Genomic DNA, 14,062 nt, shown 5'->3' with positions numbered 1-14,062 from the left:
GTAACGAATCATCATTTTATTTTTGTAACACCTATCTTTGCAAGGGGGAAAGCTACTATATATGGAATATTTATGTAATTTAAGAAGTCAATTAGTTATTCTGTGTTTTAAGGAGGATATAAAACTGTGGTTGTAAATCCCAGAACCTGGTCTTTTTTTTTTCCCCCAGTGCAATTATATAGACATTTTGTGGAGGAAATTATGAGAGATGTAGCTTCTGGTCTGTTATAATTTTTCATCTAGTTGTCATGGTATTCTACAATGGTGCACTTATATTTAATGCTCTTACAGATCTAAGTTATCTACATATGTCCACCATTGTTGGGGTGGGCTACCATCATGAGGAATGATGTCATTGGTTTCTTCAAACTCCTCCATTAAGCCAGTGAAGTGGCAGATGACATAGTCTGATCAGTGGTGCAGAAATACATTAAAAATTTCAATCATATCACTTTCTATAATCAAAAGATTCTTAACTTTTTGCAGCACACAGCGTGAAGAACACAGGTCTGGACCCAGTCTTTATAGCTGTGGAACTTTGGGCAAGCCACTCCACCAAGTTTCCTCATTTTTTTAAATGAATTGTCATGAGGATTCATTAGAAAAAACAAATACGTTAAATCTAGAACAGTTCCTGAACTGTAGTAGGCACAGATGTTAGCTGCGTCTGCGCCTTTTTTGAGAGATACAATGGTTATTCTCTATCGCTCTTTTTAAAATGGTGCCATTCACAGCAAAACCGTAAGTATCTCTTATTATTGTGACTTTTCAGTTTCTTTAGTATATCGCCAAGTGATGTTTTCTCAGGACCCAGAATTAATGTAGATGAGAAATCCTTAAACTTCAGTATGCATAAGGATCCTTTGGGAAATTTTGCTTGAAGATGAAGATTCCTAGGCTTTCTTCCCCCAAATCAGAAATACTGATTTAAACTGCTGATTTAATATAGGGCTAAAATGTCCTCTCATAAAAGCATTTTACTTAATACCCTCCTTCCTGACTGCTGGTGTCATGCAGAGACTCTCTACCTCCCCACAAGTACCCAGGCTTTGTGACTTTTGCATGGATTCCCTGGGACAGTTTCGTTTGTTAGGTATAGTCAGAGAATGAACTAGTTCTTCATTTAAAAAGCGGTGATTCCAGCCCATACATCAACTGATAGAATGGCTGGTTATATAGAATGTACTGGAAAAGATCATTTATAACCCCATTATATATTGCATGAGAAAGCAGAGAAGCTTAAATTCTAGCAGCACTTCTGCTACTAACTGAATATGTGACTCTACCCCAGTTCCTTAATCACTTTGTATGCAGTTAGTGTATCTGATGGGAATGCTGATGCTTTTCTGACTGAAGGTAACATTCTAGGGCTTAGATCAGAATGTCTCAGGCTTCCTTTTACTCTGGAATCTATACCTTTTCACAAAGGGTTGTATCCCACGTGTGCCCTGCCTGAACCCAAATTGCAGTGGTGCACATCTGCCACATTTTCTTGGGAGAATAATCATTTATGATTCATTATGTCCTGGTACAATACTATGTATGAAGGATTGTGAGAAGTACAAGGCACCCAGATATCTCAGCAACAATTTAAACCTACTACCAATTCACTGAAAACACTTGTTATTTTAATGTGCAAAGGATTTTATTTACTTGGATCTATTAGGGAAAAATTTAAATAATATAAATTTAAAGGAACCCTGAGGTAATCAGACTATAGCAGTAATGTTCTTAGTTAAGAGGTTTGTTGCAGTCAAAGATGTAGAGCAGCATTTATATAATTGATGGACATCTGTTTTAATTATAATTTAGTTTCTTCACATCATCTCTTAAATAGACTAATAAAAATGCTAGTCCATAGTTAACTTCAGTTTTCAAGTAGTGAATACCATATAATTTAGAAGTAAAAAATACAGAATATTGAGATTTTGATCTGTGCAGTGTGGTTTAGCTAAGTACACAGTCTTTAAACAAAAATATACAAACACGAGTGTTTTGTGCTCTCAATGCTATTAGAAACTAAGGGAGTGAATTTACTTAGGATTTTGTTCTAAAATGATAAACTACCTGATAATTATTTGTCTTTGTTTCAAATTCAGCTCCAAAGGAAGAACTAGAATGAATACATTGAACCTTGAATCACTATTTCTGATCCTTTGGTATAAGGGATTCTATTATTTGACCTGACATGCAACTATATGTGTATTCCTCTCACCTCTTTTCTGCTGTTTTCTGTGTAGCAAGAGAGGGCACTGACATTGAGGCTTGTGGGAGCTTGGTTTTTTAGCCCTTTGCTATAGACACTCCTCAACATGGAAAATACTTTCAGACACACAAGTGCATTGTTTACGAAATAAATATTGTAAGGTAGTTTCATTTCTTATGTAAAATATGTGCACACAGGCAATTCAGATGAAAATGGATTTCTGCTTGAATTATCTAGCTAATTGCCTCAATTCTCTTCTTTGCCTTGAGCGTATAAGCATTACTTATAGTAGGAACAGCTGACCCTTATAAATCAATCAATGCTGATTAATTCTTTCCTTTCAACTTCAGTTTCCCTTTAAACTAAGATTAGGTTTATGTTCATCCATTAAAAAGTGAAGACTTAGACCTATAGACACTGTCTATGAAGTTGCTCTGGAGGCGTATGATGGGGACGTGTGTTTCAATGTTGTGTTAGAGAAAAATAATCCACATGAAATATTCTGAAGATATGTTTCCTAAGGGGAATTGCTTTGTCAAATACCAAATCAATTTCTAAAGGTAAGCTCAAAGTTTAAACACCTAATGGAATTCTGTGGTTTCGGGGAATAGTGGGTACTAAGGCCATTCAATGACAATGTCAGTATGAAAAACTTCATTTTCAACATGAGACAAGAACTGAAGTATAGTAACACTGTATTTTCTGCCTAAAAGTAGAAGCATGAATATTTTCTATGTTGTCATCTTAGTCACAATTAAGGATAAAGAAGGGAAAAAACATCAAAAGTTTTTTGTAGAATTAAGGAGCTTTCTGTTGATCAAAATAACTATTTCTTTCATAAGAAGTCCTTTTTGTTAGTGGCAGAAATAGCAATTTGATGCTTTTTAAGATATTTTGGGTTTTCAAAGAGAAACTTTGCTACTTTCCTGTGGAAATTATATGGTATTCTGTGAAAACTGCCTTACAGCAAAGAGTTTCAGAAAAGTACATGAAGGAAGAGCAATGTGAGATGCTTTCATTTTAGAGTAGCTCTATTTCAGTGCTTCCAACAGAAACAACACAGGAAGAAATAAATATTTTCTCCCTCATAAGACATACATCACTCCCGAAATTTTTACAAAATCAACTGAGACAAATTAGGGATTTCAAAGCTAGTCACCTTATAAATTGTTAGGAAAAAATTTACATTTAAATTGCTCTGTGCAGCTACCTCGAGATTTTCCCCTGGAATGTTTATGGCTTTTTTTTTTTTCATTAATACTTAAAAAATACAATTTCATAACCAGTGTATTACTACATCTAGTTGTGTTACTAATAGGCACTTCACTTCATAAAATAGTCACATTCAAAGTGGTTTTGGTCAACCAGTCACTCAGTCAGAATACTCGTTCTTCATATTGAATACTTGATAGTGAAAGTTAATCTGAAACCATATCAACTCTTCATTTCTATTACAGAAATTAGGTCACTAAAGCTCTAACATCGGGAATCATTTCTGTTTCTACGTGTTTTATCCATAGGAGCGAAGATTGTCCAGAACTTCTTGGAAATTTTCCCTCCCAAATATTTTATATATATCTATATATCTAGAGATATATCTATATCTCTAGATATATAGATATATATATAGATATAGATACAGCAGATTTCTTTTTAATAGATAAATCTTAAGTATTATTTCAATAACTTGCTTTTACATAATCTAGATATAAGAAAAAATATTAAATGTGCAAAATGCTCTTTTTACACATACATTAAAAAATACAAAAGGAAGAATAGCTTTATACTTATATCAAAAGCCATTGGAGGGAAAAAGTCTTCAATGTCAGAAAATCTAGTCAGATTAGAGCTTTCACTTGAGGAATTGTAAACAAACTTTTTCAAATGCTGAGTTTTCTCAGTTCTTTCCAACTAAGACACTCTCAAACACATCAAGTCCTGCTTTGAAGTAAACCTGAGCTGCATTAATGCTGTTCAACACTTCTGACAGGGCTTCTTGAAGGGTATCATTTGATGCAAGTGACTTGCAGTGTTCCCAAGCTTCCAGGAGTATTGAAAACTGGCTTGTCTTCCCATCAAGGTGGTACAAGATATTTCTGAAAAGAAATACAGAATGAGTAAATGTTTTATGCACCATGTTATTTTCATATCAAGCATTGTGAAAAATATTTCCAAGAAACTGATGTTTTTAATAAATGAAGAAATTATAAGCATACAATATTATCATTTTGGGACCTCTATTGAATCAATGGATCTAGACATTGATCATCAAAAGTTCCCTCTAGTGATGAGAGAGAATCAGACAGTATGTACCTCCTGATGGAAGTACACAGTACTACCAATGAAATCAATTATTTTTGCTAAGAAATTTGTCTAAATCTGATGAACCTTCTAAATCTAATTGCTAATAAATACAAGGGACAGAAAAATATAAAAATGATACCACAGTCTGTCATCAGCAAAATACTGTGAAAATTCTGTAGGACAAATGACCCAGTTTATTCAATGAATAAATTGTAATAAGAAATAGGTGAAGGAGGAACCACTCGGCCAGGGCTTTTCAACCTTGTGTTATTGACATTTGTGGGGTGGTGGGGTGGATAATTCTTTATTGTGGCAGCTGTCCTATGCATTGTAGGATGTTTAGCAGTATCCCTGACCTTCACCCACTAGGTACTAGTAGCACCCCTCCTTTAGTTGTCTCAGTTAGTTCGGGCTGCTATAACAGAATTCCGTAGACTGGGCAGCTTAAACAATAATCCAATAGTTGGATTGTTGATGAGAGGCCTTTTCCTACTTATATTCTCACATAGCATTGTGAATGAACACAGAGAGATCCCGTGTCTTCTCTTCGTTTAATAAGGACATTAGTCCCATCATGAGGGCCCCACCTGTATATGACCTAATCTAACCTGGATTACTTCCCAAAGGCCCATCTCCAAATAACATCACATTGAGGTTAGGATTTTAACACACATATTTTGGGAGAACCCAAACATTCAGTCCATAGCTGTTGTAACAACTAAAAATGTCTCCAGACTGCCAAAATTGTCTCTTATAGGGCAAAATTGCCCCCAGTTAAGAACTGCTGCTTTAGACTAAAATAAACCTCTACCCATCCAGTGTAGACTTTACTAGGTCTTTATTCAAACAAACAATTTTTAAAAATGAGAAGTAGTACAAAATTGAATACTAATTAAGGATTTGTTAATATTAAGAAATTGTTAATATTTTAGGTGTGATAATGGTATCATCAGTATGTTTTCAAAGTGTCCTTATCTAGAAATATACAGTAATACTTACAAATGAAAAGTTATTACATCTGGGACTTGCTTCATAATATTTGGAAGGAAAAAGGAGAGTGGAGCTATGAACATCAGAGGTAGAACAAGATTGACCATTAGTTAATAATTGTTGAAATGGGGTAATGGATTCATTATACTATTCTCTCTCCCTTTGTATATGTTTGACATTTAGAATTCTTCTCAAGTATAGTGTGTGTAATAAGACGGTGACTTGAAATTTATCCAAATATCTGAGAAAGAGGAATTTGGCTGTGGGCAAGTCTAAAGAGCTTCCTTTTATTCATTGATAGATAGAAAGAATACATTTTGGTATAAAGCTATGGATTATTGCATCATTTGACTTATATCCAACCCAAACCACCTGAAATAGCTGAAATTTCATGATCTAATAAGAGAGGCAGATATATAAATGATTAAAATAATTGTCTAATTGTCATATTAGAAATTTAAGGTCCAGTGATAACAGAAGGAGTATTGCTGCTGGAAAAATGTATCATGGAGAACATTACAATTTCATCTTGAAGGATGATGGGAATTACCAGTTACAAGGGTATAAGAAAGGAAACAAGCTAGAAAGTGGAGACAGCACCCTATGCAGGAGGAATAGCATATGCAAAGGTATGGATTTATAAAACAGCTTGCTCTTCTTAGTGGATCAATGCCAGTGTTTCTGTATGGCCAGAGTGCAAGGCCACAGTGGGCAGCTGTAGGAGAAGAGCTGGGAGAGCAAGCCATGGCCATGTCCTACTGGGCCATGTATACCAAGCTAAGGAGGTTACACTTTTTCTTATGGGCAGTAGGAAACCAATGAAAGTGTTTAAGCAAGAAAGAAAGATTATTAGATTTTATTTTGGAATAGTTTCTTTGGTTGTAATATAAAGCCTAGAGAACGACTTAGTCCAGATGAAAATTGACAAAGATGTCAGTTACACAATGATAGTTGTTTGAAAGGGCCACAGTCCAAGGTTTAGTTAATTTACACTTATCCCTAGCACTGACCTCAGTTTTATATAGAGTTCTGCATCATTGTTTCCTAGCTCATCCAGGCTTCACTACTTCAGACTCTCCTGAACTTCCCACTCTGTACTCTGATGGTGGTGAATGGACACTGAAATCTACCTAATCACCCATGACAGAACTCTGCAAGTCATTTCTTTCCTTAAATATCCAACTGGTTTCTGAAGATACTCACTTCTCCATCTTTTCAGCATCTTTTCTCCTCTGTTGTGGGACCCTGATCCCTATATTTTCAAGGATATATTATAATATCATTGCTTTATATGTCAGCATTGAGAAATATGTTCCTTCTTTATCAGGTCTAATTCAGTGTTGTGAATATAGGAGGTCTTCAATCATGGTGATTTGACTTACTTACATTTTTATCAGGCTTTGTTCAGTGATGGAAATTCCTTAGACCCTCTAATGTCAGTGTAAGCTACATCAATTCAGGTTATTTTGCCTTTTAAGAATTAACTCACTTCAAAACAAGAGATTTTGTGTCTTTGGAGAAAAATTTCAATTGATAATAGTACATGGTGGGTGGCAGTGGAGCAGAAGATGCTTGAACTCAGAGGTTATTTCAGTAATTTTTTTTTCAAAACCTATTATTTGAAATGGGAACTATCCCTAATAATCCAATATCCTTAATCTTTGTACTTATGAATATACTTGGCATTTTATGAATTAGAGCAGTGCAAGAAGGATATTCTTTATATTCCAAATATCCTTGAATTCAGGTATAAACTTTGTATTAAGAAACATATATCCCCTGGATATGGGAGGGAGAAAAACATCTTCCAAATGAAGAGGCAAGTGGTCATGAGCAATGATCTGGCTATGAGCTGTACTCTGAGAAAAATGTGGATCTACTTTTACAAGGAGAATACTCCTTGAAATAGAGATTTCCCTTTTGATATTTCCACAGCCTTCATAAAATTAAAGAGCTTTTCAGAAGAAGCCACTGTGCCATGTTAAAATAAGCAATTATATATGTATATACATAGACATATGTACATGTATTTTATGTGTAAAAGTTTTTATTATATCAAAATGACAAACAAAATAGTGAGAATTAGCAAAACGCCTAATGAAAATTTCCCTAAATATAAGTTTTATTAGTTTTATATTTATTATTAAATTGGGGAGGGGGTGGTAAAAGAAACCAACTAATAGAGAGGAAGCTTGTTATAGCCATGGAATTTTCCCAAATGAAGATGAAACTGCCTCAGATGGTCACATGTATTCTCCTACATGACAGAGCTATACAAAAGTTACTTTTTCATGTTAACATAATCTTTAATTGCCATAAAAAAAGGAGTGGGTTTTTACTGTCAGAATACCTATCAAACATATTTAAATTCATGGTAAACCATTTAAATAGATAGGTAGGTAGGTAAATAGATAAAAATTGGTTTAGTATTTTGAGGATAAAAATAGTTTAAAGTATATTTGAATTACTTAATCGTTTAAAATAGTATTTCTTTGTAGGCAAGTTATACTGCTTTACCATTAAGAATAAACAAATTAGTATAATAAAAATATTTATTCATCTCTCATAATATTCATAGTTTTGAATTCTCTTCCTCTAATTCTCAGTTTCATGTTTAATTATAAATCATTTAATGACAAATATATTTCCAGAATTTAAGAGTGCAAAAATATTTTCAAAAGCTGTATGAAACACTTCTGTTTCTTGAGGGCATACTGCTCAGCATGCTGTCAAACAAAGATATTATAATCATTTTTATCCAGAACTGCCCCTTAAATGTGTTGTACCAGTACAATTAATACATTATGAGAAGTAAGTTTAATGATTTGAGGGGCTGTTATAGTGACTTTTTGACATATTCAAAACCCACTGGCATGAAATACATTCCTATATATACATTCTATGTTTATTAAATGTTAAATGTTATTAATATTCAATTTAATGATAAGATATTAATAAAACATGCTCATAAAAGTTACAGTATTAATCCCTCAATAACAGTTCATTTAAGCATGAGCACAATCTCTAATATATTTACATAAAACTTCAGCCATAACTAGTATAAAATATCTAGAAGAGAGATAATGTGGAAGCATAAAAATACATCCTAAAAATAATGTTTAGGTCTAAAGCACAAGACATGCAATTACTGTGTGTTTTTTTTTTTTTAACTCGAAAGCAATACATATATTTCTTAAAGACCAGTGCAATGGAGTCTGCAATGTGCCAACATTTGCTTTTTCTAACTAGTAAGAAACACAGTAATACTTTTATAATGACTGTAAACAAGCCATGTGCATAGAAATAGATTCTGTTTTGGTTTGTGAAATTCTACAAGAAGCTAAACACATTTTCCATATGCTACATGATTCAAGTAGTAGGCTGCGGCAAGCTATTATGTAAGACAAACACTCATATCCATTTCTACCCAAATTGGATACAAGTCAGCTTAAAATTACAGATACTTAGATTCTGGCTGAAGATCAGTGACTAGGATTCTTTCATCACAGTTTAAGAGAGAACCTTCATTTGGGATAGTTGCTGATACAACTTAAGTCAGTTGATCTTTATTATAGTAGAATTTTTTCACTTTGATAAATTGTTTTACCTTAAAAACAAATTGAGGATAACAAAAATATCTTCTTTAAATTTTCATGAGAAGGATAATTTCTCCTACCCATTTTCAGAAGTAGCTCATCTTTTACTATTTCTCCTTTGTGTACTAAAAACCATTTAGCTTGCTGCATACAAAAAATAAATTTCTGTATTTGGAGACCTTTCCCAAAAGAGTATCATCATATTATTTTAGATTTGCTATTTGAGTGGAAGACAAAACCCATAAAACTCAGCCATATTGTTACATTTTGTCACATATGTTTCCATATACTTCTTAGTTCTGAAAATTTTCTTATGTATTCAGTCATTAACCCTAAGTACCCCAGGATCATCCCTGGGGAGAAAAACTACTGTAAATAGTAGAAACGTCAGCTCTTTGCTTTGGGAACTCTAAAAGAAGATGTATTCGCCCATGGCTCTCAGCCATGGGTATCAGAGGGTCAAAAGGGTCCCCAGGTACCTGACTCAAAGAAGGTGTACATTTGGTTGTACCAGTCAAACACTAATTTTATCTAATTTAAGAAAAATTCATTTATTGAAAGTGTGTATATATATATAAATATATGACTACATGTACATGTAATAGTTTACAGAAGTGATGAAAAACATTGAGAAGAAGGCAGTAACCAAGAGAAGCTGAGTATCCTAGAATACTGCCAAGATTCTGCTTAGCAACATGTTTAGGACATTGATGTTTCAGACACTCCCACTGCCACCACTTCATTGAGAATACTTCTCCACCACGGCAGCATTGCTGTCTCTTAATACTTGCTCTGTCATTGCCAGAATGTTAATCCACAACTAGCATGAATAATCTTGAACTGCCCCTACATCTTTGGCTCACTTCTCTGAGATATAAAGTCCTAGGAGAGCTCATCCAATTGACTGAACTTAGGTCATGTGCCTGTACCCCAGGAACAAAATACCTAGATCCATTCACCTTCTGTGGGGGAGGTAAGCCCTGCTTTCCACCAAGCTCAGAGGGAATTACCCTCACATAGGAAATAAATTTTGATACCAGGAAGATTTTTTTTAATTAAAAAATATTAAAACTGCAACTCAATAAATATCTACTACACTAGTGACGGGAAGGAAGAGTGTATTTCAACAGGGGTCTCTTGGAATTACCCTGGAAATTGCTGTTCTACTGTATGGCAGTTTTTCCCCTTATGTTAAATGTTAGCAACTACTCTATAATATGGCAGTGGTGTTTATCAAATTGAATGTGTATAAGAATAAACTGAGATATTTAAAAAAAAACTCAAGGGATTCAGATGCAACAGGTCTGGGATACCTTATAGGAGTATATGTTTTTTTCCCTGCTCCATTACTTAAACCTACTGGGTGACACCCATGCATACTCAGCAGTTCCCCCCACTGAGTTTTATATTTACCAAGAGGTCTTGGTTTGGTCCCAAATTAGCTTCTTCCAGTCACATGTTATTATATACAAAATTACATGATTTAAATGACATATTAAGTGTGAAAGAAAGTTACTCCTGTGAAAATGAACCTGAACGCTTTGGAAAGACTCACAGAGATTAACTGACAAAGTGAGAGTGTTGTTGAATTATATGTGGAGATATAACTGAAAAGATTATTAGCAAGGGCAGGGGAAGACTACAGTGACAATGGAGAAAGTATCTGCATTCAGATTGTTTTGCAAATACCTATTTATTGCTCCAAAATGAGGAAACTGAAAATGTAAATCTCAGATGATGCAGCATTAGTGTGGCTTAAATAGGAAAGTAAATCCAGAATTCCAATTCCCAGAACAGAACTCAAAGTAAAGTCCTTGGTCCTATATCAAAAGATTGGTGATGAATGTTTAGGTTAAAAATAGACTGCTTTTTCTATCATTTGACCATTTACTGCTTCTTATTGTGTCAGATTAAGGGATGTTTACCCTTTGGGCATTAGTCAAACCTTTACTCTTAAAAACTAGAAGGGCAAATAGGTATCATCTTGAGTTCCACCTCTCATGGACTGCTTATTGTGGCTTGAAGTACTAGGTTGACAATGGATTGGGCTGTTTCAGAGCCCAAAATAAAAGAGGTCTGTCATGACTTCGATTCCTACTTGTAGACCCTGCTTTACTTAAGATTATTTAGCCCATTCGCTTGATAATAATGTATAGGTTTCTTGAATTAATCAATGGAAGTATAAACCAAGTTATCAAAACAAAGGGAGAAAGTCATAATTATTCAGTTTTGCTAATTAGAGTATAGTCAACCCCAGTAATCCCTTCTAAAGTGTATATTATAAATTCTCTAGTTTTCCTGTTTATGGATCTGAATTAACAGAATAGCTACTAAATTTTCTCTTCACTTGCTGCTCTAGACCGTGTCATCTCTGTTTGTTTAAGCAATGACCCAATCTGTTATTAATCAATTAAATTACACTAAAAAAAATTAGAATTTATGAGCATTTTTCACAAATAACTCTGTTTCTGGATATTTAATTAGTTATTTTGCAAGATATAAGTAAGTTCACTATCTGAAATACAAACTAGTTTTTAAAGTACTTTATTCAGTGAGTAGAGTTATATTAATCTATAGCCACCTTTCTTGAAGCCTAATATTTAATATATGCAAAAAATAATACATGCAGTTCTTAACTGAACCCTTTAGGGAACTATGGCCTTAAATATAGAAGAAAAAAAGTAATTGGTTCTTTGCACTGGATGTCTGGATATGAGTCATCTTGAAATTTTGTTCTATACTTAATGAATGTTCTGGCAGACACATTAATCCAATATTCTAAAAACAACATCACTAAGTGAATCTGAGCCATACAAAAGCAAGAACTCCAGTAGTAGATATGTCTAAATTATGTAAATGTCAGGTAGTCTGTGAGATGACTGTTTAATTTCATAAAGTGCATTAAGATAATTAAATAACATTACAGATTTAAAAGAATTTTGATATTTTTAATACTTAGATAAGACAGATCCAAAATAGTCTACATTTGGATAAAAATAGAAGAAAGAACATAGTAACTACTGCACTAATCTCATCATACCTATGAAAATCTAAGAAGACTTTTAAAGTAAAATTGATAGAAATCAAGGAAAAATAATTACCTTGAGAGCTCATTCATGAAGTATTTATTAAACACCAAGTACAATATGGAATACAAAGGAATTACAAGAGTGGTCTCAGTTCCAAAGGGATTTTTGCATTTTGAGTTAAGTAGGAAGGGAGTTTCAGGGCTATTATCTTTTGCATATGTGGCTAACATAGTAAAACAAACCCTGAAGTTCAAAGAATCTAACAATTTTCGTGCTCACAAAGACCTCAAAACGAAAATTTTTTAATAGTTTTGTATATTTTATCTTCCTTTTCTCAGAGATAATCTAGAGATGTTGGACATTAATTGTCTAAAATATAAAGACACTAAAAAAGTGATAGACTTATAGCCTTATAAAGACTTATAAAGCCTACTTTGTAATTTTATACTTTCTTATTTTCCACAATTAATTACATTTGATAATTCTTCATCTATAATATAGACTTTTCCCATTATTTTAGGTACACTCATAAGAATCCAGTTAAAACCAAATGGAAGTAGTTTGTATATACACAAAGTTTCTGCCAACTTGAGAAATAACTGAATGCAGGAATATATAAATTTCAAACAAGCAAATTCAATTTTATTTAGGTTTTCATTTTTATCTGAATTTTCAGATAATTCATCCCTTAAAAATCAGCATTCGGAACTTCCCTGGTGGTCCAGTGGGTAAGACTCCACGCTCCCAATGCAGGGGGCCTGGGTTTGATCCCTGGTCAGGGAACTAGATCCTGCATGCAGGCCACAACTAAGAAGTCTGAATACTGCAACTAAAAGATCCTGTGTGCTGCAACAAAGACCTGGCACAGTCTAAATAAATAAATAAAATATTAAAAAAAAATCAGTGTTCAATGAAAATTTTAAATTACTTATTTCAAAGTGAGAAGAAAATTATTTATCAGAACAAAGTGTACTGGGTACTTGCAGTCAGTAATTAGCATCAACACTAATCTCTCATGCAACTATAAAAAATAATGAAACTATTGAACAGTTTAATCCAAAGGCAAGGAAAACACATAACAAAGAAAGAGCAAAAATTAATGATATTTTAATCCTTAAAGTAAATCAAATAATTGTGATACAGACACACTCACCACAGAACATTTTAAATGATGTGTATCTTGTAAAATTTTGATGTTATATTTTTAAAAAATATATTTAATTGAACCTCTCTACCCACCCCCATACAGCCAGTTAACTTTGTTTTTCCTTTTCAATGGAATTTAAAAATTGTTACTCACTTTCTAAATGAGGATAAGTTACAGTGATAATTATTATTATTATTGCTACTAGCGAGCAGCTGTGAATAAGTGAAGACTGAAGATAAACCACACCGGCTTTGCCCTCCTGTGGTTTTATTAACACACAAAGCATCAACTCAGAGAAAAACTTATGTTTGACAATATTATGAAAACATTTCTGTTTCATTCTTGCTATTTGAGTATTTATCACTTGTCTATACATTTTTGAGATACATGTTTGTATGTATGTATGTGTAAATGCATGAAGAGATATATGTGTATTTTCATAAATGTGTGTGTATAGATAGATATGTAATCTGTCCCACAACGGACCAGGAAGAAAAAAGTCTAAATTTTATGTCTTCTTCCTAAATCATATAACTGAATAGTAAGCTGCTTGTTATACTGTAAAATATTACACTTACTAGTAATATAAATCAATAAGGATAAAAGACAGTGCAAACTAAACAAATGTATTGTGTTCTAAGAGATAAAGGGCTAATTATGTTGTTTTATAGGCACCAAAGTAATTAGGTGAAGATAGAAAGCCCTGTGTTACTTACAGGCTGTAGAACATTTCCATAGCAGTCTGTCTTGGTATCTATTCTCAAATCACCACACTTTTTTTTTTCCCAAT

At 33.4% G+C, this 14,062-nt stretch overlaps 1 protein-coding gene across 8 annotated transcripts in view; it reads right to left on the bottom strand.

The window, feature by feature from the left end:
- Nucleotides 1-4,019: 4,019 nt before the first annotated feature.
- NAALADL2 (N-acetylated alpha-linked acidic dipeptidase like 2) overlaps nucleotides 4,020-14,062 on the bottom strand; it is a 1,531,400-nt gene continuing 1,521,357 nt past the window's right edge. For all 8 annotated transcript variants that reach the window (XM_060100049.1, XM_060100047.1, XM_060100046.1 and 5 more), the window contains one exon: nucleotides 4,020-4,302. In XM_060100049.1, coding sequence (XP_059956032.1) covers nucleotides 4,104-4,302 — 199 coding nt within the window. In that variant the 3' untranslated portion in view covers nucleotides 4,020-4,103. The remainder of the gene's footprint in view (nucleotides 4,303-14,062) is intronic.

This window comes from Mesoplodon densirostris, chromosome 5, assembly GCF_025265405.1.
Source record: "Mesoplodon densirostris isolate mMesDen1 chromosome 5, mMesDen1 primary haplotype, whole genome shotgun sequence".
Lineage (NCBI taxonomy): Eukaryota > Metazoa > Chordata > Mammalia > Artiodactyla > Ziphiidae > Mesoplodon > Mesoplodon densirostris.
The sequence above is the reverse complement of the archived record's forward strand: the minus strand, read 5'-3'. Positions and strand labels throughout refer to the sequence as shown.